The 25,944-nt window shown below is 35.5% G+C and overlaps 5 protein-coding genes across 10 annotated transcripts; 3 read left to right on the forward strand and 2 right to left on the reverse strand.

The window, feature by feature from the left end:
* Positions 1-46: 46 nt before the first annotated feature.
* LOC140881321 (autophagy-related protein 13a) lies at positions 47-3,877 on the forward strand. The gene is made up of 4 exons (XM_073286528.1): positions 47-219; positions 679-2,250; positions 2,344-2,525; positions 3,366-3,877. The coding sequence occupies exons 2-4, from the start codon at positions 922-924 to the stop codon at positions 3,685-3,687; spliced, it is 1,833 nt and encodes a 610-aa protein (XP_073142629.1). The 5' UTR covers positions 47-219; positions 679-921; the 3' UTR covers positions 3,688-3,877.
* Positions 3,878-7,651: 3,774 nt separating this feature from the next.
* Positions 7,652-15,252, forward strand: LOC140882154 (membrane protein of ER body-like protein). 4 transcript variants are annotated; one of them, XM_073287952.1, is made up of 11 exons: positions 7,652-8,307; positions 9,713-9,841; positions 10,493-11,098; positions 11,369-11,473; positions 11,703-11,909; positions 12,380-12,649; positions 13,024-13,200; positions 13,432-13,554; positions 13,670-13,918; positions 14,222-14,283; positions 14,464-15,252. In XM_073287952.1, exons 1-11 carry the CDS (start codon positions 7,965-7,967, stop codon positions 14,947-14,949), a joined length of 2,757 nt encoding a protein of 918 aa, XP_073144053.1. In that variant the 5' UTR covers positions 7,652-7,964; the 3' UTR covers positions 14,950-15,252. The 4 variants fall into 4 exon arrangements, with proteins under 4 accessions (XP_073144053.1, XP_073144054.1, XP_073144055.1 ...); XM_073287954.1 differs by lacking the exon at positions 7,652-8,307 and adding an exon at positions 8,602-8,686 and having other exon boundaries at positions 14,464-15,251; XM_073287955.1 differs by lacking the exon at positions 7,652-8,307 and adding an exon at positions 8,761-9,287 and having other exon boundaries at positions 14,464-15,251.
* An 869-nt stretch (positions 15,253-16,121) lies between these two features.
* LOC140880253 (uncharacterized) lies at positions 16,122-18,109 on the forward strand. The gene is made up of 4 exons (XM_073284542.1): positions 16,122-16,582; positions 16,690-16,743; positions 17,410-17,535; positions 17,896-18,109. The coding sequence occupies exons 1-4, from the start codon at positions 16,187-16,189 to the stop codon at positions 18,079-18,081; spliced, it is 762 nt and encodes a 253-aa protein (XP_073140643.1). The 5' UTR covers positions 16,122-16,186; the 3' UTR covers positions 18,082-18,109.
* Positions 18,110-18,253: 144 nt separating this feature from the next.
* LOC140880252 (aluminum-activated malate transporter 4-like) lies at positions 18,254-20,897 on the reverse strand. The gene is made up of 6 exons (XM_073284541.1): positions 20,453-20,897; positions 20,234-20,371; positions 19,852-20,115; positions 19,621-19,757; positions 19,389-19,535; positions 18,254-19,253 (listed from the first exon to the last, which is right to left on the reverse strand). The coding sequence occupies exons 1-6, from the start codon at positions 20,820-20,822 to the stop codon at positions 18,567-18,569; spliced, it is 1,743 nt and encodes a 580-aa protein (XP_073140642.1). The 5' UTR covers positions 20,823-20,897; the 3' UTR covers positions 18,254-18,566.
* Positions 20,898-22,622: 1,725 nt separating this feature from the next.
* On the reverse strand, positions 22,623-24,721 carry LOC140881434 (large ribosomal subunit protein eL13z). Of its 3 annotated transcripts, none has more exons than XM_073286747.1 (5): positions 24,644-24,721; positions 23,995-24,110; positions 23,590-23,723; positions 23,141-23,299; positions 22,623-23,054 (listed from the first exon to the last, which is right to left on the reverse strand). In XM_073286747.1, exons 2-5 carry the CDS (start codon positions 24,101-24,103, stop codon positions 22,833-22,835), a joined length of 624 nt encoding a protein of 207 aa, XP_073142848.1. In that variant the 5' UTR covers positions 24,104-24,110; positions 24,644-24,721; the 3' UTR covers positions 22,623-22,832. The 3 variants fall into 3 exon arrangements, with proteins under 3 accessions (XP_073142848.1, XP_073142849.1, XP_073142850.1); XM_073286748.1 differs by having other exon boundaries at positions 23,995-24,106; positions 24,640-24,697; XM_073286749.1 differs by having other exon boundaries at positions 23,995-24,106; positions 24,644-24,682.
* Between the last annotated feature and the right edge of the window lie 1,223 nt (positions 24,722-25,944).

A 25,944-nucleotide genomic window follows, 5' to 3' on the forward strand; every position in this document is an offset into this window, starting at 1 on the left:
TTAGACAGTATCGCTTCAATGAATCTGATTAATTAACGTTAATTAAATCACATGCCATATAATTGCTTTTGTCTTTCCCTCTGTTGCTGCCTAAAGTCTCTGCACTCTACGCAATCTCTTTGCTTCGATCTTTCTTGTTATCCCTTTCTTTGTATATTTCGCTTTTGGAAATTGGAATCTCTCTCGCATCCATTTCTTGCGGAAACTGTTCTCTTTCAGGTAAGTGTTTTTTCGTTCATTTTGAATTTTTAGTTCTTTTTGCATCATTTTAGTTGCTGAATTTTATATTATTTTCGATTTTTCTCGTTCAATTTATCGTTAAGCTGTAGGTTGGACATGAAATTATGGGGGTGAATAGTGATGGGTTTGATTATTATTATTATTATTATTATTAATAATGTTTTTAATTTTATGCAGTATTGTTGAGCCCCGGTCATGTTTTTGTTTACGTATTTACCTTTTCTTTCCTCTGATTCGGGTAATTTTAGCTTGCATATTTTTAAATCTTCGAATTTGAATCTGGTGTTTTGCACCGTTTACTGTGATTTCTGTTGCATGAATTCAAAATTGTCATGTTTTCATATTTATTATAAAGCTGTAAATGCATTTTCAATTATTAGGTAGTACGGGTTCTTTATTCTTCCTCTATAAAATTTTGGGGATCGTTTTGTGTCTCAGGTGTGTGTGTATACGCATGACCGATTGTATGAGGGAGCTCGTGGTTGTCAGATTTTTCGGTCTCGTGTTTGAAAATTTGTGGGGACAAGAGGGAAAAGAAAACTTCCTTGAAAACCCGGGAATATTTAACATTGATAGTCGGGAATTTGATAGGATTATTAAGCTTGGGAACGATTGGATGCATATTGACATCATATATTTAATGATGGAAGCCAGGATGTAAGATCTGTTTTATATAGACAAATGGATTTGCACAGTTATCCTCGTGCGGAACATGGAAGGTTTGAACAAATACTCAATCAGTTTCTTTTGAAAAGTTTGCATGTTATATTGGATTCCAGGGTTCCTGCCAGTAGGCCGCCTAGTCGGAGTACGGAAGTCAGAAAGAGCGATAAATGGTTCAACTTAGCATTAGGAGATCGTCCTGCTGCCATGGAAAGTCTGAGTTTTTGGAATAGAAGTTTGATGGAACCTATGATAATTGATATTATACTTGTTACAGAAACACAAAACTCTTTACCAGATCATGATTCCCTCGCGACTTTGGCACCGGAGTTGTCAACTGAGACAGTTGTAGAGAGGTGGATTGTTCAATATGAGTCTCTTAGATCATCTTCACCTCAAATTGTTGATGCCTCTTACAAGAAAACATACAAGAAATCCATTGTACTGTTACGCACAGTTTATTCTATGTTGAGGCTCCTTCCAGCATATAAGGCATTCCGAAAACTATGTTCCGTGAACCGGGATTGCCATTTTGATATCAATTATAAAGTCTACTCGTTTTGTTCTCCTTTTTCAAGGGAAGAGGAACAATCAATGAAGAAATATAATTTTACGCCAATTGATGCCCAGCAAGGCCGTCTTTCTGTATCTGTCATTTATCATGAAGATTTATCGGATTTCAATCTGGATTCTGGCATATCGTGCCCCCCAGAAATAATTACTGACTATGTAGGTAGCCCACTTACTCCCCCTATGATGGCATTTCCTTCTACATCTGTGAAGGGTGCTCGTGCTACATCTTTCCCAATAAGAGTGAGAGAATCAACTTCTGCATCACCATTTCAACGACCTCACAGCTGGGCTAGTGGTATCCACAGGGATGGTTATTCTCAACCGTACCAAGCATTTGGTGGATCTCCACCATTACATCGCTCCCCATATGAATATTCAACTTCTCCTACAGACATACAAAGCAATAGATTACAAACTCAGAGATTCCCTGCTTATCACAAATCTTTATCTGATGACCTGCTTTCTCCTCCTCTCTCATCATCTCCTTCCCCATCCCCCCCTGCATATTTTTCTGCGGGAAATCCCACGCATATTCGTATGCGCTCAGAAACGGCTCCTGTGAGTATTCCCCATCCAATGATGGGCAGAAGTCCAAGATACCTTTCTCCCAATTTGTCTGATTCTAGCAGACATTCTCTTCCACCTCCATCTCCTAGAAACACAAAATATGATCCTTCACCCCATGGGTCTCCATCTGGAATTAGGTCCATAAAGAAACAAGATTCACTCAGAGCTGGAGAGTTGTGTTTTGGGCCGGTAAACCTTGGTCAAAAGGTACATCTTTCAGTGAGTTTCAGCTTGTGGTTACTAGTTTCATTTATTTGAGCAAGTTGGTCGTGCTGATATACTTTTGCTTGTGTTTCATAGATATCAAGAGATGCAAAAGAGGATTCTGGAAGGTTTTCAAGTTTGCAGTCCTCAAATAGTTCACCACGCGTTGGATTCTCAAGGAGCTCCAGCAGATTGTCTTTCCAGGATGACCTTGGTGATTGTGATTTTTCCTGTCCTTTTATCGTGGATGATGTGGATTCAACCGATTTCCAAACTAGGTAATTTGGGTTGCTACATGAAACACGTCGATATGCGGTTTAACCAACATTTCATGGTTAACCTGTGAACATGTTGCATCTGACAGTATGCTCATAATTGCAAGAACCTTAAGCTGAATATGCAAAACAGAGAGAGGGCATGGGCTTGTCTTTTCTAACTTCTTCTGGCCTCCACTTGCATACTTCTGCAGTACATTTTTCATAAACTAAAGGTCCACCGACTGCATTTTTGTAATTCTACCAAACAAAATATGATTATTTTATAAAATTTTGATGTTAAAAGCGTATTTTATTTGGATGTTAAAGACACTTGTTTATCGGTTGTTCGTAACTCGAATTTTGTATCGCATTTTCATCTCTGTTGTATGGAACAAAAAGGGAGTTCCATTTCTGCATTTCCCCTCTTTTGAATTTTTCATGCAGTGGAGTTCATCAGGATTCATTGTCGTAACTCTGTTCACCAGTTACAGGAGAGCCGGTGAGTACACAAGGCGGAAACTTTGGTCCATAAAACTTCGACATGGACAAACTTGGAGTGTCTATTTTTATTTTTGTAAAGAAACTTGGAGTGTTATTTGATATAAAAGAAACTGCATTAGTTGTTTCTGTGTATGCTACTCTACAGTTCTAACCTGTGTTCATACATGCTGTCTCTTTAAATACCATTTCCTTCATGTAACTGGTGTGTTAGTTGTGTTTATGTGAAAATTTGGCAATTATGCTTGAAAAATGAATATTGTGCGTTTACTTGCTTAAAGGTTGAGGTACGCCTTTTCTTGCTAAAATTATGCCTTGGCTACTTGTAGATGTAGAGCTGAATTCCGTTTCTTTCTCATACAGTCAAAATCTTGATGGTGCCAATGTTTCAGAAGTTACTTCCCAGTCATCTTCAACAGTGAAGAAATCTCAGGATGCGGCCGTAGCTGCCCTTGTTCACATGCTTAAAACGGCTCCTCCCCTGCGCCAAGATTCCAGCCATTATACCTCTTACTCCTCTGAAGCTCAACCAGAGATAGAAGTTGGAACTGTTTCTGATTTCTTTAAGCCTCGGAAGACATCTGATGCACTTGAAGACCTTAAAGTTTACAGAGAAATGAAAGATGTACTGCTTTCCCGGAGTGCAGCTCGGATTGCTGCAGGCAGGGAAAAAACTGGAACTTGATCATCCCCAGGTACATTTTTTTATTTGATAGTCTTAAAAGGACGATGAATAGGGGCTGTGGCTTGTTGTTGATGTTATTTGAGACGTAAATGTTTCTTCTTTAAGCAACATTATGTCCAGAAACAGTGAACAGGTCTCGATTGTAACAATCTTTTACATAAACTTGGCATGTCCCAAGTTTTAAACAGTATCCAAGCGGGGCCATAACCTTTCTTGTGCGAAATTTCAAATCATATGTCAAAGTTGTCAAATATTTGATTTGTTCATCGCACCAGAAGATACCGTTGGGTTTAGTAGTATAAAAGTATGCTCTTTTCATCAATGTGAGCTAATGGATGTCGAGTCACAACTTTGTCATGTGTGCCCAACTTAGCTCTTGTTGCGCTTCTGTATCTTTCATTTGTCGATGGAATTTAATTCATTGTAATATAGGATACAAGAATATCGCATGACTTCTATAGGATGACATATTTCGTTTAACTTGTTTTTGAAATTGTTTTTATTAGAGAGTTGCAAGGAAAAAATAAATGGTTCACTTACAATTTTGCATCAATAAAAATAGTCGGTGATATATTTTTTCAAATATCAAATTCTATTGTCAATTCGGATATACGTTGCGTTAAAAAATTTCAAAAATTAATGTCTCAAAGCTCTTTTTCTTTTTTCACATGTCAAAATATTGATACATATTATATCATTTAATTTGTTTTTGGTTTGATTATCAAATATTTTAGAGCATGTAATAATGCATTATTTGTTGGATAAACATTAAAAAAATTTAGGGGCTTATCAATAAAGATCTTGTATGGCTGTCGATGGGATATTTTCTTCTTGTAATTGTGATAAATGGGAAGACAACGTGGAAGTAATTATTTAGTGTGATTAAAATATAAATATTATTTATTTTATATATATATTATTTTTTTATTTTAAATCAATTTAAATTTGAAAAAAAAAAGATGAAGATACAAAAATGAAGAAAATCATGGACAAGTGAAATTTAAAATAAAGATAGTGATTTCATTTTTTTTAAGAGTATTTTAGATATTTCGTTTTTTATTTTATTAAATAAATTTTAATTCGATTACTAAGTGGTGCTTTTTTTTAATAATATAGTAAGATATTAAAGATCGTTATATGCATGATGTGCATGTTTCATAAAAAAAATATTTTTTTAATAAAATTTATTATTTGAAATGGAAATTGTAAATGAGAAAAATAAAAACATAAAGAACCATGTTAATATTATTATAAGAGTAAATTCACTTTAAATCTCTAAACTTTAACAAAACTTTGAATTCAGTCATCGTTAGAAAAATTATATGTTTGAGTTTCCTGATCTATGTTTCTACAATTGACAATCCCTTGGTCCACATGGTTTTTTCTCGGATGAAATTCGGTACAAAACATTAACAATGCAGTATTAATACATGATATTTGACCATAAATTATTTCAAATTTGGTACTAATATATATTTTTTGAGTACTCAAATATGTATGCAAATATTGTTATTAATTTCATATTTGTCTTTATTTAATTGAACGACGGTACAAAACATTAGAAATGTGATACTAATATATGATATTGAAGTATCAATTTTTTTAGATCTGATACTAATATATGATTATTGAGTATTCAAACATGTGTAGCAAATATTGATATAAATAAAGTTGCTCGAATTTTGTATCTAAAATTTTATCTTTTGTACCAGATCTAAACAAGATAATACTCGAATATCATATATTAGTATTAAATTTTCAATATTTTGTACTCATTTTAACCCGTAAAAAAATATGTGGGCTCAGAAAATGCAAAAATATTTTTGTGTGGATCAGAGAGTTTAAAAGACTTTTTTTTTTTTTGACATAGACTGAATGCAAAAATATGTTTTGGTTTAAAAATTTAAAGCAAACTTGCCCTTATTATAATTATAATATAGTTTTTCCTTATTATAATTATAATATAGTAAAACTATGTACTTAGTTTGATACTTAGACGACATTTTAAGAAAATAAAATATTATATCATATTCCACCATAATTAAATAAGTATGGCCAAATTAAGTAAGGCAAAAAATGGTGAGATTCCCAACTCAAAGGATAAATCATTAAATCCTATATATACATATATATATATATAAATATAATTGGTCGAGTTCAACTTATCTTATTAATATTACTCTAATCATATATCTAAGTCTCATAATTTACCACGTCAATAATATATCATTAATTACGATCATATATAAAAACGTGAACAATTTAATGTATGATTTGAGTAATAATCATTGTGTAGATCTTATTAACTTGTATAGTCGTCAATCAGCAACAATTTATGCTACTCATTGAAAGGGTTGACCCCGAAAAAAATCCCATTTCACATGAGTCAGAGACCCATTGGCTCATGCGGAGGATAAATCTAGGGATGTGCACGAGCGGCAGAGACCTGAAGGAGGGAGCACATGGCCCAATCCCCAGAGCATACCCCACAATATTTCAGCAGGGAATATGCTCCACACGAGGATCGAACCCGCAACGCTGGAAAATTTCTTTCCACGTCACCTCAGGCCTTACCAACTCGCCTATGCTTCTGTGGACACAATTTATGCTACTCATGTTTATTGGGTAGGTGGAACTTGGAAGGCCCTACATTTAATTTTTGGCTCAACAATAAACTTAAATGTACTCGCGGGTTTGTTGTGATCAAATAGACATTAAATATTTACAATGTGTCTCAAGTGGAAGCATGGTACCATTATCAATCATCCATCCATGAAAGTGATGGAATTCGACGTCTGTTCTTTTTTATACAAAATATCACATGGATGTGTGAATCAAGTACAAAAATAAAATAATTAAGATTTTCTGAATTATTATTATTATTTGTTATTATTATTATTATTATTATTTTTATTATTATTATTAGTATCTTCTTCTTCTTTGTGAGTACACGTTTATTAAGTCAACCATGGTATAGATGGGAGGCCACATTATGCAAGTTGCAAATTAAAATAATCAAGTTAAATAGCAACTCCTAACCATATCTATTAGCTTTCACACCACTAAGTTTCCATGTTCCTGTATGGTCTACTTGGAGTTCATAATATCATAAAGTTATACCTTTTAATCTTAAAAAAAAGATTATACCTTAATATTAAATATAAATATTTAAAATTGATTTGGATATGTGACATTCATAAAATTATATAAATCATACGTGACCAAATTAAAATTAATTATTTTAATATAACTGAGAGATACCATCCTTATACTAATATAATCGACCTTAAAAATGCACAAACTCCTTAGCATTATGATTCATTAATATTTTATACTTATACTCTACGTCTGACTTGTCCCGCTGGCATGTTAGCCAACTTTGTTGGCTATAATAATAATTACAATTTCCCATCATTGAATATTGCCCCCCATAATTTATATAGGGTGGCTAATTGAATAAATACTACGTGCCAATGAATGCGATATCAATCAATTATGGTGTAAATTGAAACCTGAATTTTCCAGGGAGAGTGATATAAAATATTCTATTTTACTCGTCAATTTTGTGAGACGAGATGATAAATTAAAAGAAAAATAAGTAGCTAAGATTTGAATCAAACAAGGGATTATGAACTATGACGCATCAAATGCATCCTTCCAACATGAACAATTAATATTTTGAATAAAAAAGTCATTGGGATCGAACAATATCTTCTTCAAAGCAGTATAAAATATAAATCTTCCTGTATCTTTAATGATAATAGTTGACCTGAAGTTTAATGCATGGGGCATTAAGGGTAGGGACTAATTAAACTTCGATTTACAGATAATTATCAAGCAATTAAGTTGACTATGAAACAAATTACACAAAAAAATATTCGCCATAATTCATAAAATCCGAAACATGATTTATATCTTATTTCAAGAAAATGAAGATAACGATAGTGGGAAACAACTGTGACAAATGTGACATGCAATTTGCAAACATGATTAGGTGAGAGAGAATCTAATCTTCCTCAATACATTTCTAAATTAATATCCCAAGTACTATTCTTTATTATTAGTTGGGAAGCTATGGCTGATGAAAGATTTTGCATTTATTTCTTCCAAACAAGTGTAGAAGAGACCATGAACCCGCAGATAAGCCTCCCATCCTTTTCTGTGCTGTGCATTTGTTTGAATATAAGTATAAAAATTTCATCTTGGCTTCTGGCATAGCCAATCCCATCTGAGAGAAAAAAAAAAAAGCTGCTTCTTTTGGCTTCTTTCTGTGAGATATGGAAAAAGAAGAGCAAAGATGGGAGCAAGAAGAGGTGGAGCAAGAACAAGAAGAAGAGGAGACCAGTCTTCAAGTGAGAAAGTCAAGACCTGTGGATGAAACCAAGAGCACTGAAAGTGCCATTGTTGAGACTGAGAAGAGCAATGGAACTTCTGAGAGCAATGGCCATGAGATTCAGTCAACTGTGACTGCGAATGGGAGTTATGGGACTAAAGATTTGGAGTCAACTCTTGAAAATGGGGAGGAAAAAGATGAACTTGATGGGGTTGTTGGAAACGAAGAAGAAATCTCAAATGGGCTGCAAGAATCAGATAATCTTGTTTTCTTTGACGAAGATGAAGGTAAATAATGTACGAGTACAGTCAAGAATTATGGCTGTTTTTTTCTTGTCACCTTTCAAGCTTTTTTATTCTCCATGGATCCTCTGATTGTCATCTTTTATCGGTTTATGATTAGAGTAATGAATAGGATAGTGTCTTTTTTCCCTTAAAAAAACGATTAAGGTTAACAGTACCTTAAAACTTATTGGTTTTTAGCCCCACTCCAGCTCCACTTTTAGCCCTACCTGACTGTTAAGCAAAACATAAAAATAAATGGCCCTTTTTCGTCTTCTTTCCCACAATTCCTTATACCTATGAAAAGTTATTTCTATTAAATATTCTTGATAAAGATTGGCTGCTAACTCATGTCGATCCCTTCCCAATTTATTTTATAGCAGAGGTAATGGACTTTACTTTGGAAAGGCTTTTTATAATCCTTTCCGTAAAGTATTATTCCTAAATGCAACTGTATCTTGTACGGAATGTTCTCAATAATGAAACGGATTTGAACACTCAATTCAGCCCTTTTCTTCTAGATGCGAGCCTGAGGGTTCACTTTAGTGGAATCTCTGTGCTGAAGTGGGATAAATTTTCTGGGAGTTTTAAGATTGTATGTGGAGGAATTGATTCCACTTTAAGTTAAAATTTGGTGGTAGTTCCCCTTTGGAAGTTTGAGGATTTTATTTTTCGAAGTTCAGTTGTTACAAATGGAAAATATTACATGTCCCACTGTGGCTCTATTATAAAATAGGTGGTATCTAATAAGCCAAGGGGCTATTCCATCTTGAAGGGTTAGTATTTATGGTTTGGGCTCTGATCTTGGACATGTGGTCAGACATTGATGACTTATGGAGAGTCGACACAGTGGAAGGGCCGACCTGTGAACTGTTACCATCGGGTCGTTGTTTCTAATAGAAACCTGTTCATATTACATGCTAGATTAAGATGCACACACCAAATATTAATTGGTGAATGAAATCAATGCAGAGGAGCCGCAGCAGGCAATGTTACATGTTCTCGTTTGCTCTAGTATAAAATGTGAAGTGACCGACAAGTTTGAGAAGTTGTTTCACTTATGTTATTAGCCTTTTGGTTTTTTCTCTGTTTTTGGACTTGTAGTCTAACACATAATTTTCAATATTGATGGAATTACTCTTACTCCGCCATTGATCTGTTGGAAACTTCATGCAGCACAGGGTCCTAAGCAATAATCTCAGCTGTTTCTATGTATATCATCCTGTTTTCCATTTCCATGTCCGTGATAAAATATGTGTTGCAGCCAAAAGATCCTTCTCAATGAGTGTGTCCTGTTAAAATTTCCACATCCCAGACACATCGAACATTGCTATTCCATGAAATCATGCGTTACTTTAGGTGTCATTTGCAATTATGACTATTGCATTACCTCTCTCTTTTGTTACTGAAGGAATATGGAAGTGTCGAATCTGCTCTTGGATCTATAGGAATGGAAGTGCATGTGTTGACCATATGCAGAATCATAAAGGCCAATTGCATAAGCTGATGAATGACAAAACTTTAAATAATGAATCTGGAGGTTAGTAGATACTACGATGGAAAGAAACCTTCAAAATCGTTGAAAAATGCAGAGCGTTCAACTTTTAAAGTTCTTGAAAGGGCCGGTCTCAGGAAATCAACAACATTATAGAGATGAGCTTTCTGTTTACAGGCTTTGTGGTGTTCTAAAAAATTTGATCCTCACAATGCCCAAAACTATATTCGCAAGCACGCCAATAATCCACATAAGTCTTTGGTAGATTTTCGACTTAGATCTTTCTGGATATACATATATCGATTAGAACAGTTTTGTAGTAAAGTAGATATTCAGTTATCTTTTGATGTTCAAAGGAAGGGAAACAGAAGAGATAATTGTTTATTAGTGCTTCTGAGAACAGCTTGGGATGCATACGTATGAATCATAGTTATCTGTAATTTTATCTCATAACCTGGCTGTTTCGTATCATCCCTTTTCCTTCCAAGAAGCCCTCGTCCATTACTCATGAAGAAAATGTTCCCTGTCTTTCCATTCTTTCCCGTCCTTAACTTTTTCTTTACTGTAAATTAATGGACAAGCTGCCCACGCTCACAGTTTACGAGATCGTATCTTTTGTTATAACGTTTTGTTTCTTTGCTTTATCCTTGTATTTTTAGTTCAGCTGGCGGAGGTTTAATTCACATTTTTTCCCAGGTAACGAATTTACTCCAATTTCTGGAGATCAGCAAATTGAAAAACGCAATGGACACAAAGAACTGGACATTTCGTCTCAAGAATTTGATGCGCTGCATAATTCCACGAAGGGAGGATCTGAAGGACATCTCAGTGATGATAGCTTGTCTTATTCATATCATCAGCAGATTGAAATTCAGGAGGATGATGGCTTGTCTAACTCAGATCTCAAGTCATCTGGAGAGATAGAAAGTGAAGAAGTTTATGTAGTACCTGGGGATGAACTTGAAGTAACGGAAATAGATGTGGAACGAGTATTACAAAAGCAAACAACACATGATTTATACTGTCCTAATTGTAATTCTTGTATTACACGAAGGGTTATTCTTCGCAAAAGAAAACGCAGGATCCGACTTTCTGCACATGACATTAAGCGTAACAAATTAGAAGCTGTAGCTGACTCCAAGTTAGATGCTGACTCATTTCAGGTGTCTAGTACTGTGGTACATGAAAGGGATTATGTTGGTGTTGATAGTACTCCGTTACTAGCATCAAATGACGCTGATCATGACGGGGAGCCTGATTTATTCAGATGCTTATCATGCTTCAGCTTTTTCTTTCCAACAGGTTAGTATTTTGTCAGATTGAACAGAATTTTATATCACGACAATGCTTCTAGCTACATTGGTGAAATCTGAAATCAAGTTGTGCCAAAAGTTTCGTGCTCATTTTATTTGTTCAAGTGTCATTGAGATATGTATCTTTTATTTTGTTGTTACATGTTGGTATGGTACACCTTACAGTGTAAAATATTTTTACAAACAATTTAATTATAAGTCGATGATGTCTTCTATTATTGTTTGGGGAATGGATTTAAGTTGTTCTGGATATTTGAAGGGAAAAAAGTAAAAGTTATCATTCAGGATGAACAAGCTCCAAGTACCAAGAATTGGTGGACCTCCATGTTTGCATTCAATAAGCAAGAAACTGCAGTTGCACGAGGTAGAGTCATTTATTGGATCCCATAATCCTTCTTACTCGTGATCATATGGTGCCAAAATTGGATTGAATTTGATAAATACCTCAAGTATTATATATCATGTCAAAAAAGATAATACCGTTTCGTAAGTTTTCGAAAAGTATTTCGTTTGGTTGCCTGGTTACATTTGTACACTTGCTGTAAAGAAAATCCTCAAGGGGGAGAAGAACTTATGGTTTCAGTCACATGCAGAAAATAAGTCTCGCGAAGATGAGAGAAAAAGTGATATGGGACTTGTGCCTTCTTCTGACATCATTGATCCCAAAGGCCAACCCTCATTCGTACAAGAATCTCACCCGCCTGCTCAGGCTTCAGATATACCTGTTCCCAGGCAAGGACATGCAGTAAAGACAAAAGTATTAGTTGGTGCAGTTGCCGACAAAACAACAGAGAGGATAGGTAAAAACACTATGTTTCAACTTTTCATGTTAATAGTCTGAATATAATCCATAGAATGCCAATTTTTGGGGCCCTTTAATCAAGCTTCTTCCAATTTTGTTACGCTTATATTCTTTTCCCCCATTTTCCACTCGCACCGTGTCGTCATTTCCATATTCTATCAGCTTGAGTTACTTTAGGCAGAAAATTTGATTTTTTAAACTTCTCAATCCCAATATTCCACATTGAAGTTACCGATCTTAAAGTAGTTGCTGTCCTGTGAAAGAGGACCCTGGGCTTTTATGCTTGACTAGAGAAAGTTGTGCAGTTGTGTCTTACCCGGATAAATGACACAGAAATAAGCATGCTCCTGTCAAATCCTTCATTTGACATGCCAAATGTTTTTTTCTGGAAAGAGCATGGAGTCTGAATAGTCTTTCCACTCCCTATAATATAACAACTATTGGTATTTATTTTCTGTGGTGCAACAGAGGCAACAATAGAACACTTCGAAGCATATACTAGTGATCAGTTGCAGGAATCAAAGTCTGGCAAAGAACTCCAAACGAATCATGGGACCAATCTATCAACAAAATCGCCTCCTAAAGGGCCTCATTTCACTAATGAAGAATCATACAAGGATGACATCTCATCGTCAAAAGGTGGGATGAATTTGCTAATTTCATCAGATGAAGAATTTATGACCTTTGAGAAGCCAAAGGAAGGTCAAATACCCTACCAAAAAATACAGATAAGCAAAGGTAGAAAGTTTAAGATTTCTTTCAGTGGTGACTTTTTTACAGTGCAATCAAACTATGTAAATGGCCATTCTAACTGTCATTTGGGCATCTGTTTCCAGTGGTACCACGGAAGTTAAAAAAATTTTATGTTGTCATAACCAAATCAGTAATGTTGAAATTTTGAACTCTGCATTCTTGTCAATTCATATCTGTTAAGAAAGTATATTTCGATGTTCATGAACCACTCTTTACTTTGATAATAATATTTTAAGTTCTGCATTTCTACGAGATGTTCTATCTATTAACATTAGATTTTTTCCAGCATGATAATAAGTTATGAAGTTGCAACTAATTTTGTTTTCAACCCTGTAAGTTGTGCACATTCATTGGTGCAGCTGCAGATGATGAAGCTATCCAAATCATGGCAACACCAGTTTCCATACATAAAGATGTTCATGGCAGAATGGGCATTTCATTAGCTGTTCCTCACGAGGATCAACACTTTGAAGCCACAATCGTCACTGAATCTGTTGTTGAAAATAAAAAAGCAAAATTTCAAAGTGGCGATGACGGTATCAGTCTTTTTTTTTGTAACTGTAGTCCTTTTTCTCTGTTATTTTTGAGTTGGCATAGATCAGTTCTCTATAATCACAATTATTTGATGAAAAGATCAATTGCACTATTATCAAACTTGGAAAGTTATTTTGTTTCATGCTTATTTCCATTTAGTAAGTTCCACGTTTCTTAATCATCTCGGTCTTAGAAATGTACTTATATGTCACATATTTTCCGTTGGATGACAGGTCAAGTCTATCCCACTGAAGTGTCTCAGCATATTGTCACCAAAACCAAATTTGAAGTCCATGCCGGAGAGTCATTGAAAATTGATGACATTCCTTCTGTAACAGGTGCTTCCATTGTACAAGGTAGGTCAGTTGACACATTACTTAGAATTTTAAAAAAATGTGCATATCAGAAAGAATGAAAGCATATAATTTCGTTCTTATTTTTCAAGTTTATTGTCACAAAAATATGATACAGGAAAGGACACCGTGATAACTATAGATGCACGGACAGTGGGTTCATCTCAAACTGGGCAAAATAATGTCTATCCAGAAGAAACAAGTGGATTGCATTCAGCACCTCAAGTTACAGCTGATGCCGAAGGAACTGAAGTGAGAAATGAGTTTGAAATTGAAGTGGTTAAAAGCATAGTATATGGTGGATTAGCCGAGTCAATTACTAGCTTAAGTGTTGTATCAGCGGCTGCTGGTGGTGGTGCTGCCACGTGTAAGTATGCTGTCAATTTTCTTAATTGGCAAATGGTAACATGCATTATTATCCTGGTTGCTGTTTTTGTAGCATTCGAGTTAGTTTGAACAATTGTCTTATGATTTGATATGGAAACATATATCATTATCTATGAATTATTGTTAAGATGTTAGAAACATAGTATTTGTCATCACCTTTGTAGTATTTGTCTCCCTCCACATATTCGAACCAACTAGAAGATCAATTGTACTGCTGAATGACAGTCCTCATTCTGCCACCTTTCTTTTAATATTTTCAACTTGTTTTTTTCTTTGACAACAGTGAAAATTTTAGCTCTGGGAATGGCGAATTTGATTGGGGGACTTTTCGTCATTTTTCACAATGTAAGCAATCTTACTTTTTCGACTCTGTTAAGTAACTATCCTGAGATATATCATATATCATCATTTATGAAACTTAATGATGTAGCATGTTATTTTAATTTAAATACTAAGATTACATCATTTTCTTCTTTTGGATACAATAATAAATCTCTCATGTGATCATATGCATAAACTTTACAGCTTTGGGAGCTAAGGAGCGAGTGCATAGAGCAAACCTTCAATAATCATGGTAGTCCAGGAATCGAGCAAAAAGATCGCTACAAAGAACTTCTTGGCCGAAAGGAAAATTTTGCACTTCATGCTATAGTTTCGATACTATCTTACGTCATCTTTGGTTTAGTGGCTCCTGTTACTTATGGTTTCTCATTCCGCAAGAGTGATAACAAAGAATTCAAGCTCATTGTGGTAGCAGCTTCCTCTCTTTTGTGCATTTCTGGATTAGCCGTCGGAAGAGCTTATGTTAAAAGACGCCCCAGGCCATACGTAAAATCAGTTGTGACCTATCTTATTATGGGATTTATGGTCTCGGGTGTTTCCTACGTTGCTGGGGTATTAGTCGAAAGAATCTTGGAGAAGTTGGGTCTGTTCCATTCGAGTTCGGGAGCTAATCTATTTCTCCCTCAGATGGAAACTGTACCATCATACTCAGGATGGACTTCCTATTGAGTAACTACACTACTACAGTACACAGGTGCTAAATGGCAAAGAAAATCTGGAAATTTTTGTGGTTTGCTTGGTTCTTCTTCATATCCGAATTTGTCATAGATTTTGTATGTCATGCCCTCTTTTTGGATTCAACTTGTAATGTTAGATGTGTTCAGAAGACGCTTATCTATCTGTATGTGAGAGCAGAGTTGTGTTGGGTTGAGGTTAATAAAGAAGAGTAGGTCTTATGTGAGAGATCTGTGCAACAAGTCGACTCACCTATATTTACAATGAAAAATAATATTTTTGGCATATTTCATGAGTCGAGTTGAATAAAAGCTTCATATCACAAAATTCATTCGCTAGACCGTATAAGAGGAATGTTTGTAAACAAAGATTTGCATTTTCCCAATAGAAGTAGTGCTTCTGCATGATTATCATTTATCAAGTAGTATTTAGCTCCATTTTTATGTTGCTTGTCCAAGAATCCATATATAGTTATTTCTTGGGGGAACTCGTTCTTCATGGAAAAAATTCACCTTTTATTTGTTTTCTTATAAATTTTTTTAATCGTCAACTTTTACTTTCTCTTTCTTTCATGCCAAAATTTCTTGTTCCTTTTCTTATAAATTTTTTTAATCGTCAACTTTTACTTTCTCATTCTTTCATGCCAAAATTTCTTGTTCCTCCATGCCTAATTTATCCTTTTCTCAAGATAATTATAATTATAATTATAATATTTCTACTCCCATTGTAATATACATAAACAATCAACAAAAATATTTATCTCAAATTGATTTTCATTTTTTTTTGTAACGTGGGAACCCGCAGACGCTACCATTTGGTGCGTTCTGGATAAATCCCCGGACTAACGCAATAGCCTGCAAACTACGCTAGTCAGGTGAACTACAATGAACAAATCCTGTGGTAACAGACTAGTTCAAGAATGGACAAATCTGTGGCGACAGACTAGTCCAAGAAAGTGTTGGCAGAAAAAATCGAATTTCTGATCTCTGATCAAAAGTTTACTTACTCTACCAATTTGAACACCGAGGGTTCAAATTTATTTTCATTGACTCTCCTAAGTTACATCTCAAACAATATTTTGGATAATGTAAACTTCAAGGGGCAATAAAAATATAGAATAAAATGAGGGGGTAAATGCAATTTATTTGAAGAGTCACCCCGGACCAACATGATTTGCAGTTGAGGCCAAGGCAGGTGGCTTCTTCTAACTTGAGCTCCAATTCTCGTGGCCATGGCTTCGAGCCTTCACCTGCAATGGCATCCTCTGCTGCCCACCAAGACTCGGAAATCCCATTTCATCAGAAACCCAGATAAGCATTTAATCTCTATCGGCCATGCGGCGAGCATACGGGCCTTCAGGCGGAGCGATTTCGACGGGTTCGCGAAGCGTGTGACCTCCGGCGAAGCCTTGAAGGACGCGTGGCGGAGGGCTAACGATGGTTTCGAGCTGTTACTCTTTGAGACAAAGAAAACGGCCGAGCGGATTGACCGGAGATACGCGGTTTCTCGGAGACTCTCAACCGTGGCGCAGGCTGCGGCCGATAAAGCTCTTGAGCTTGACCGCGAGTTGGAGATTACGCAGCGATGGAGGGGTTTTTCACTTAATTTTCGCACAAATTGGCCGAGGGTCTGTTTAATTTTCCAGTTCGATATGTCATATGCAACTTTTTGTTTAGCTCATGGGAAATCGATTTCTTGCTAATATAATCGTTTTTGTTGTGTGTGTTCGTACAGTACAGGAGACAGTTGAATGATTTTCTCGACACGCCATTAGGACGGGGTTTTGCTGTGAGTTATCTTTGAAACTTTTGTTTGGTGTAATTTCTTGTGTTGATTATTGTTGGTGAATGGCTTGTTCAATTATTGCCTCTCGTGTCAATTGCTAGGTTGTGGTTTCTACTTTCTGTGAAGTCTGTGATTTGGATGGTTCAATCACTTGGATAGTTGGGATTATTTAGTGAAAATGTGGCCTTTTAGTATGCAAGAGTTTGATTAAGTTATTTTTGTTGGTCTAAAGAAGTCGGATATATGTACATATCATATCAAAGTCATGCACATTCGGATGCGAAACAGTTTACCGGCTGTCTCATATTTTATGGATCATGGAAGCTAGTAAATGGTAGTTTGTGGCTATAACTTTCATCGTATTAAGAATTTTGCTCGCATTTTATCGCTAATGAAGTGTAGTGTTGTGTAGCTAGTTAATGGCATGAAGGTCCGAAATTTCTATCCCTTAGTTGCGTTTCAGAGAGGATTATTATCTCTATCTGCATTGTTATTTTTTGGTTCTGGTTATATGACAGAATCAACAACCTTGTTCTTGCTGTACATGGCTTATGTGCTGATTCACTTGAATTTTTGGTTGTCTTCTTCAGTATGTTATGGCAACTAGATATGTATAATCCTACTCTTGGATCTCAACGTTCTAATTGTAATTTTTTTTTATGTGCACAGACAATTTTCTTTGTATGGTTTGCTCTCTCGGGATGGCTCTTCCGTGTTTTAATATTTGCTACATGGGTACTCCCATTGGCCGGTCCTCTGCTAATCGGGGCTATGGCCAACAATCTTGTTATTAAGGTAAAACTGGTTGTTGAAGTCCTTTTAGTGATTTTCTCTGTGCTTTATTGGCCATCTGTATGGTCTTAGGCGACACCGAGGGATGTTGATTCAATACTCCTTTCATAGAATTGCTCAAAACTCTGGTTTTAGATGTGGTTTCCTTGGAAGTTCTAAACTACAGTGATTTTTTATTTTAATTTTGCTTCAGATCTTTCCGTCTCCCTGACTCCGATATTCCCTTCTTTGCAAGAAAATCAATGCATGTGTCCTGTGGTTAAGCTGTTTGCTATTTGAACATTTGATGTATGCTCGAATCATTATGCGGCTTGTGCATTGTGCTCAAGTTTTACTCACATTTCCATTGATATATTCGAGCAGGGAGAATGCCCATCCTGTAGGAAACAATTTATTGGATATAAGAGCCAAACAATTCAATGCGCGAGCTGTGGAAATATTGTCTGGCAACCACAAGGCGGCGGCTCTTCGAAAAGAGGCGGACGAGGTAGCACATCCTCCTCCAAGTCTCAACCAGATATCATCGATGTGGAATTCGAAGAGAAATGATTTAAGATTCCTAGGACATATTAGCACATAAGAAAATATAGCATTCCCCTTTTTTTTTAACCGCATGTTGTTTCGATATTTTGTATAATATTTTACTGGTATCATTCCATTCAACTTTGCACCTCACTAGTGTTTGTCAGATTAATCTATACATACAATATGAGTTCATCAAATGTTTTTAAGGTATTCTGCTGTTTGAAGTAAAAAAATCCTTGATCAAATCCCAAACCATGAAATTTTACAAAACTTTCAGGAGTTAAACTTCAACTGTATAGCATCTGTTGTTACTCTGTACAATCCACGAGATTTAGAGGCTGTCCTTGTGAAAGGGACTCGTAACAAGCGAGAGTAACAGTATACCAAATCGGACACGCCTTTATTAAATGGGGTGTCCGGCAATCGGTGGAAAAAAAGTAAGTTCTTTTTACGATAGGAAAAATCATGATCATGGTTGGGTGGAACTGGAGTGGGAGCCGAGCGGGGTACTAGTCATTGAAACACATGCGCTTGATGCGTATTTGCAACCGCCTCCAGAAACTATCATCCACCTTGGTTTCAGTCTTTAAAGGATCCTTGAATTTTGCCTTCTCGCCGAGTTCTTCAAACGAGTTCACGATATTCTGGAGCCTGGCAACAAATTCAATCAACAATGAAGTAAATGTCGAAAGTGACAAAGCACTGGCACTTTCATATGTTCTTATTTCTCGGTCATTCAGAAGACCGTCGCCAATGATTGAGAGACGTGAAGGCCACATAGTCTGATTCCTAAGCACATCTTCTCCAGAACCCCCTCCAGAGATGTTGATACTCACGTTCGGGTTCTGGGGATCGTAGGGGCGTAAAGCTGGATTTGATTTAAGATTTGTTGAGGAGTGGCTGAGGGAATTTATCACTGGTGCTTTGTTCTCATTATCTTTGAGTTCTTGAAGCTGCTCTGCATTCCCGGGTCGTTTTTCGTTTTCCCAGCCCTCTGCATTGACCAAAAGATAAGATTTCTGATCAATCATCATCTGAAGACTCTCCGCAGCGTCATGAACTTCCTGTAGCATCTCTCCTGGATTTAGTTTTTCCATCTTTTCTAGTTTTTCACCAAGCAGTTGCAACACTTTAGCTCCTTCTGCCCCAACTCTCTGTATCTCTTTCTTGAAGACCTGCCTCAGTTCAGATGATGCCTGAAAAAGCATGAAGTTCGAGCAATTAATTAAGACAAGAAGAAAAATCACTCTTTTTAGCATTTAATGCACAAGAATGCTGATAATGAATCTAAAACATTAATGCAAAGATTAAGAACATTGTACTAGAAATACCTGTATCTCCGAAAGTATACATCCATGCATGGCCATAACCATGAATGCGCAGTGTCTTAGAGCACCACTAACTTTAACATATTCACTCCAAGGATAATTGAACATTCTGTAACGACCATGTGGTGGTTCCCATACAGCAAAACCCAACTGCAGAACGAAATATTATTACAAAAGATGAACTTCTTGGCATACAAATTTTGCCTAGCATGATATACTGCAAAATTAGTATCACCAGAGACTCCTCTTGGCTGGTGGATTCTACAGCAGCTCTATATCCCTTGTACAGAGGATCATCAGAAGCCTGGTACAGAAGAATCTTGGATGGTATTCTAGTATATTCGACACACTGCAAATACATATTGATACAGCCTAAACAGAGGGGTCGATGAATCAGTTCAAAAATCTTCGCATACAAAGAGCAATCGATACTATTCAAATACAGCAAAAGCGAAGAGATCGTCACCTTCCAAAGAACTTGCAACTCCCTTGAAATTTTTTACAACCAATTTATGCAAGTCCTCCCCGGCCCAGATGGGATAAATGCAGGCATTTATGAGCAAACATACACCGGCCCCAACAGCAATGAGGAGCAATCTAGACACTGCTGTCGTAACAAAATGAGAAGTTCCCGACACCAGAACTATACAAAATGTCAGCAAGAACACTCGGAACCCATACTCGTACTGCTTCATAGCAGGGTGCTGCTTCAAATAACTAGCTAGAAATCCTATAACCAGAAACATACAAAACACAATCTCCATTCACATGTAATTTCAAGAAAAAAAGATCACAAGTTGAATCTAAATACACCAACACACACAAAAAGAAGAAGAAAAATTTCATACCAGCAATAAAAATGCTGACTACTATCACCACTTCTTGAAATTCTCCTGCCATCTCAGATAATTCAGCAATCCCCAGAGATAGTGCCCCAGCAGATAAGGTCCCCAATGCACGATTAAATCCTTTATTAAGTGTACCCCCTACAAATATATACCATAGATAGATTTCTTGTTACTAAAAATTCCAACTAACAGGGATATTCAAGGGAAAACACAACGTACCAATGCTGAATTCAAAGACCACAACCACAGTGAGGATAGCCCAGATGGAGTATTGGCTGATATAACTCAAGGGCTCCTTGAAAAAGATGAGCACGGATACGAGAGACAAAGCGGCGCCCATCTTCGCCGCGAAAACCACTTTCCGAGGATCGGAACGACCCATTTCATACGAACTGATCGCGGTCCCCTTGACATCATCCCACCACCCCGAAAATCTCTCCGCCGTGATTCGATAAATCCGATACAAACAACCCTCCCGGCGACTGTAAGAGACATCCAAACCATCGTCGGAATAATACTTCCTGGAAATCAATCTCTCTCTGCTCCTGTCTGCAAAACTCTGCCTCAACGATCCCAAATTCGCAGCCATTATGGGTAACCAAGTTTCATGGGATTAAGAATGTACGAGAAATAAGTTTCTCATGAGGATGCAGCGTAGTGTTTGATTAAATAATAAATAAATTATAATAAATAAACAGTTGCATCGAATCCTGAATGGATCATTTCATATGTACTAATTTAATTTATCCTGTGTTTTTTTAGACTGTCTGTCTATTTGAATTTTGATATTTGATAAGATTTAACTAACTAATTGATATTCGATTTTTGAATTTTATGGGATTTTATTTAATTTTATGTTTGGATTTTATGGGATTTTATTTTATAAAAATAATAAATTATTTTTAATAATAAATTTATATAATTTATTTGATAAAGTTTTAAATCTTCTTCAAGTATATATATATATATATATATATATATATATATATATATATATATATATATATATTATATATATATATATATATATATATATATATATATAAAATATCACTTATCTAAAATTTATGCTATCAAATTTCAAAATAGAATTCCACATGAATTTAAAATCTAATTTCAATTTTAATTTCAATTTCAATTCCAAATCCGATTTTTGTAAGCTGTTTTTTTTAAACATTCAAATATATTGTTACCTGTATGATATACATGACGGTTATTAAATAATAAAAAAAATTATATAGATCTATTTTTCTAGAATAAATCATGATCACATGTATCGTGGTGGTGAAGGCAGCATAGCATGTGTGTTTGTTAGGTCATGATATGATGTAAAATCATGGTACACAGTATTGTCAAATTATTGATGAATATTTGTTTTAAATGACGTTAAATCAAACAATAATAGTTGCTCTTAATGGGATGAAAAACTTTACAATAATAATTAAAACAAACAAAACACCATTAAGTATCACCTTCCCATATATTTCATTTCATTTATTAAAAATATTAAAAACTTCATGTATTATATGGATTATTCTATGCTACACCTGGAGTACTTCTCTCCCCATGATGTGATCAAATATCAACCATTGGATAATCAACACAAATGTCAATTTCCATAAAACTATAAGGGTCCCACGTGATCTAATGGTATTGAAATAGGGGAAGAAACACTCCCAATGTAACATAAACTAACCCGTATTTATATATATTCATTCATACAACTCCATGGCTAATTAATCGCCTTACGGTTGATGCACCAAAATTAATCGAATCTCAAAAAACATCACATGTTTAGTTATTTTAGGGCATTGTTACGTAAGTATAGATAACAAAATAAAGTTTTAGAATATTAAACCTAGTTTATAAATTATGAAGTCCCATAATAATAAATAAAGAACAAGTCTCTTATTAAATAAATTAACTCGACTCATATATACAAATAAAAAACAATTATTTTTTCATATATCGTTGAAATTTTTTCTCTAAATAAAATCCCATATTCGAGAACTAGAGGGGACAAATTCATTATCTAAGCAGCACCATAGCATGTACTTGAATGTCGCGTGTAGAATAGCGGAGTTAACAAGTTGGCATTTTTTAATCAAGTGGCATACACATTTCACGTTTTTGCTATCATTTCGCCACATATGATAAGTGTGACACATTTAATCTTTTTTCTTTTCTGTGTTTGAAACAATAACCACTCACATTACAAAAGTCTACCAATAATATCACATGCAATCCAACTATCTTCGTATTGGCTCTAACCACAAATAGTTGGCGCGATGCTCAGATAGAAAGTAAATCAGATAGAAATTTTGTAAGTATGTCCCCAAAATTTCAAGTTTCATTTCCAGAGATTCCTGCACTTTGTATGAATGGAAAATAAAAGGATAAAGGGAAAAATCAAATTCGGGGAATTAACTAAATAGAGCCTTGGACATGTAATAGAACAATATAAAGACAATGTCTTGGGAAAAAAACAATCAAGCGCTGACAGTCGGAACTAACAATTTGAACAAAATCCTGAAGTCTTTGGTTCAGACTCGAATAGAGAAACAAAACAGATCCCAGATACTGTGGTCACCGTAACTTACTATTTCTTCTCTTCTTTCTCTGCTTCGGCCGCTCTCTTCGCCCTAGCACCGACGTGACGTTCATTGGTTCGCTCCAGGCGCAGCTTGTTATATGCCTTGAATGATTTCATGTCTGCTGTCACTTTAACGAGCTCCACGGTTGGTTTTTCACTTGGAATCGGCAGGTATTGGCCTGCAACTTGTGTGGCTGTGGCCAACTCCTCGGGAGTAGAATCACCAGCCTGTGGGGGAGATAACCATGTTTGAGAGATCTGAGGTAACAGGCAATAATCATTAATGGTTTTCGAACATCATTATTATGATATACCTTAAATTTGCGAGTGCGTCTTGGGAAGACAACAAGCTTGGCCTTGTATGTCTTCAGCCTCTGAACATTAGTCTGAAAACCCTCCAAAGATCGATTTCGGCGACGATGATCCACAGCGATACCAATAGTAGGGGCAAACTTCTTCGGAATGCCAGCAGCCTGGTTGATACAAATCCAACAGAGATCAAATCATTAGTTTGGATTTGAAATGGTCACAAGATGAGTGACAACCGATAAACTGGTGTCATGAGGGACACAGTTGTAGGCTTGTAGCTGTACCAATAAATCAAGCTCAATTCACCAGAATGGAATATAATAACATGGACAAACTCATGTATAATTGTTGTTCAATCCATCTCAGTCAGATCAAATATACATTTTCTATTAACTAAAATAACATGAGAAGTTGAGAACCAAGCACTAATATGGATTTGCGACAGGAAAGCTACCTTAAGCTCCTCGAGAGAAAATCCTCTACCAGCCCTGACTTTCATGTTATACTTCAGTGTCTGTCCATGAACAATTGGGCGCAGGGGGCCGGCAATAGGCCTGGGGAAAATCTTCACAGCTTTCTTCTGCCTTGCTGAAAGAAGACGCATAAACAAGATTAAACCACACTGAAGAAGATGCAGAAAACAATATTAAACCCGTAGTTTAATCAGTAAAGCTTACTATTTGTAAGGCAGAAGAGGCACAAAATTTAAAAGTTCAAAACACATGCAGAATACGACATCGAGAAGTACTACAACATTGTCATCCTAGATTTCATTCCAAACCATTACAGGGTAGGGTGAAACGGCAACCTCATTTTTCCAAACAAAACAGTGGTAGGTAACATCAAGACAGATGGTTACCAATTCTTCTCCTGGTCTTGCGGGCAGGCTGGTTGAACCAGGTTCTAACATAGTTCTGCCAATGCTTCCTGAAATGCCCATTCGGAATGACGTTGTTGTGCTTCACCATTGTCTAGCTAAAACAAGTAAACATGGTAAATGTCAACTCTACCGATGTAGACACTTGGGATGTTAAACAAAAAACCATTCATGAGCTAAGCAGATCAGACTTTGCGAGAAAAGTTGGTGAATCCAAAAAATAGGTTGTCGACTTCATCTGCAGACTGGCTGAATGAACCCAACTGAAGACCAACCAAAAATTGATTTGAATACAAAATCCATAAACCTCGCACCCATTAAAAACTTTTCACGTTTTCTTGCACCCACGAAACACATAAACAACACATTCGGTAAAATGAAACCAGCAAAGAAAATCACCAAACATACAATGAAACAATCCCAATACCATAAAAAATAAAACTTTATCTTTAAGAAAGAAAAAAAAAACCTATAATCAAGCAAACCACACGCTGAATGTTGACAAAGAACCAATATTAAAAGGATTGATACATAAATCCGGGAACAAAAAATAGCAATCCTCGGTTACCAAACGACATTCCTAATCGCGCAAGTAATCAGAAGCAAGAAACAGAGAGTGGTTTCGACTTACTCGGGAAGGGGTGGCGGGTGAGGCAGTCCTTGAGTTCCAGCTGCTCTGATATTAGGGTTTGGAGATGATATGGTTTATGTATGCAGTTTTAGGAGTTGTTGGGCCGAAAACATTTCTTGGATCATTAAAGGCCCACTATTACATATGGGCCTCATGGAAGCCCACATTAATATGATCCCATCTGAACATGCCTGTATAATTTTAATTTTATTTTAACACATAAAACGAAGTAGTTTATTTAAATGTATGTGTATATATATATCTTTACTATCTAATCTTTACTATTTACGTTATGGTCAATTTAATTTTTAGACTAATTTACCCTTCTCTGAAAATTACAATTACATACAGTCAGTGACTCAATGCCCCGAATTTGAATTCAAAAGTCAAAACCAAGCCCACTACACCAATTGAATCCCACATTGTCCGCCTCTCAATCTCATTTTCAGATTCACTCCCTATTCTTCTCAACTGATTGTCGGGTAATTCTCTCAATTTTTCTCTACTAAAATATTTTCAAATTGCTCTTATTAGGATGTTCATCGGTCGGTTCGGTTTTAATTTGTCTATTTTCGATTCGGTTTTCCAATTTTCGGTTTATAAAAAATGTAATTCGAAGTCAAATCGTTCTACTTCGATTCGGTTTGGTTTTAATACTATAATGGACCGGTTTATACGGTTCGGTTTGGTCGGTTTGATCATTAATTTTACATAACACAATAAAGTTATAGTCATATAGTGAAGAAACAAAAAATAACAAATAATACAAGGACAAACATCGAACCACATTCTTATAATATTTTCAAAAAAATAACACAAATTTTGATACGGTTATTCCGATTTTGATACAATTATTAAAATTAATAATATAAATACATTGTAAAATATAATATATTTTTTTACATGTTTTTTTAATAAAAAATTTAAAAATAAAGTTTAAATAACTTAAAAAACAACAATCAACTAAAAATTACATAAAGAACAATCAACTAATCAACTATAAATTACATAAACAACAACAATGATTAAATAAACAACAATCAACAAAAAATTATTCAAAATGATTATTCATTCACTAAATATCATCTCATAACATATATAATATAAATAAAAATATAAATAAAATTATTGATTTAATTCAATTTCGGTTTTTTCGGTCGGTTCGGTTTTGACATATATAATCCAAAACCGAACCAAATTAACTTCGGTTTTAATATTTATATCTGAATTACAAAATACGATTTTTGGTTCGGTTCGATCTATGATTCTTCCGGTTTGAATTTCCGATTTTTTCGATTTTA

The sequence above is a fragment of the Henckelia pumila genome, chromosome 2 (genome assembly GCF_033568475.1).
Source record: "Henckelia pumila isolate YLH828 chromosome 2, ASM3356847v2, whole genome shotgun sequence".
Taxonomy (NCBI): domain Eukaryota; kingdom Viridiplantae; phylum Streptophyta; class Magnoliopsida; order Lamiales; family Gesneriaceae; genus Henckelia; species Henckelia pumila.

What these genes read in the sequence shown, in the direction of transcription:
- LOC140881321 (XM_073286528.1), top strand. Translation starts at nt 922, where the DNA reads ATGGATTTGCACAGTTATCCTCGTGCGGAACATGGAAGGTTTGAACAA. An exon ending in CGGTAAACCTTGGTCAAAAG is followed by an intron (nt 2,251 to 2,343) that starts GTACATCTTTCA and finishes TGTGTTTCATAG; the next exon opens with ATATCAAGAGATGCAAAAGA. An exon ending in TCAACCGATTTCCAAACTAG is followed by an intron (nt 2,526 to 3,365) that starts GTAATTTGGGTT and finishes TTTCTCATACAG; the next exon opens with TCAAAATCTTGATGGTGCCA.
- LOC140882154 (XM_073287952.1), top strand. Translation starts at nt 7,965, where the DNA reads ATGGAAAAAGAAGAGCAAAGATGGGAGCAAGAAGAGGTGGAGCAAGAA. An exon ending in ATTTCAAAGTGGCGATGACG is followed by an intron (nt 13,201 to 13,431) that starts GTATCAGTCTTT and finishes GTTGGATGACAG; the next exon opens with GTCAAGTCTATCCCACTGAA. An exon ending in TTTTCGTCATTTTTCACAAT is followed by an intron (nt 14,284 to 14,463) that starts GTAAGCAATCTT and finishes TAAACTTTACAG; the next exon opens with CTTTGGGAGCTAAGGAGCGA.
- LOC140880253 (XM_073284542.1), top strand. Translation starts at nt 16,187, where the DNA reads ATGGCTTCGAGCCTTCACCTGCAATGGCATCCTCTGCTGCCCACCAAG. An exon ending in TTCGCACAAATTGGCCGAGG is followed by an intron (nt 16,583 to 16,689) that starts GTCTGTTTAATT and finishes GTGTTCGTACAG; the next exon opens with TACAGGAGACAGTTGAATGA. An exon ending in CATTAGGACGGGGTTTTGCT is followed by an intron (nt 16,744 to 17,409) that starts GTGAGTTATCTT and finishes TTATGTGCACAG; the next exon opens with ACAATTTTCTTTGTATGGTT.
- LOC140880252 (XM_073284541.1), bottom strand. Translation starts at nt 20,822, where the DNA reads ATGGCTGCGAATTTGGGATCGTTGAGGCAGAGTTTTGCAGACAGGAGC. An exon ending in AGTTGCAAGTTCTTTGGAAG is followed by an intron (nt 19,758 to 19,851) that starts GTGACGATCTCT and finishes CCCTCTGTTTAG; the next exon opens with GCTGTATCAATATGTATTTG. An exon ending in GTATACTTTCGGAGATACAG is followed by an intron (nt 19,254 to 19,388) that starts GTATTTCTAGTA and finishes ATGCTTTTTCAG; the next exon opens with GCATCATCTGAACTGAGGCA.
- LOC140881434 (XM_073286747.1), bottom strand. Translation starts at nt 24,103, where the DNA reads ATGGTGAAGCACAACAACGTCATTCCGAATGGGCATTTCAGGAAGCAT. An exon ending in TTTCTCTCGAGGAGCTTAAG is followed by an intron (nt 23,300 to 23,589) that starts GTAGCTTTCCTG and finishes TGTATCAACCAG; the next exon opens with GCTGCTGGCATTCCGAAGAA. An exon ending in GACGCACTCGCAAATTTAAG is followed by an intron (nt 23,055 to 23,140) that starts GTATATCATAAT and finishes TCTCCCCCACAG; the next exon opens with GCTGGTGATTCTACTCCCGA.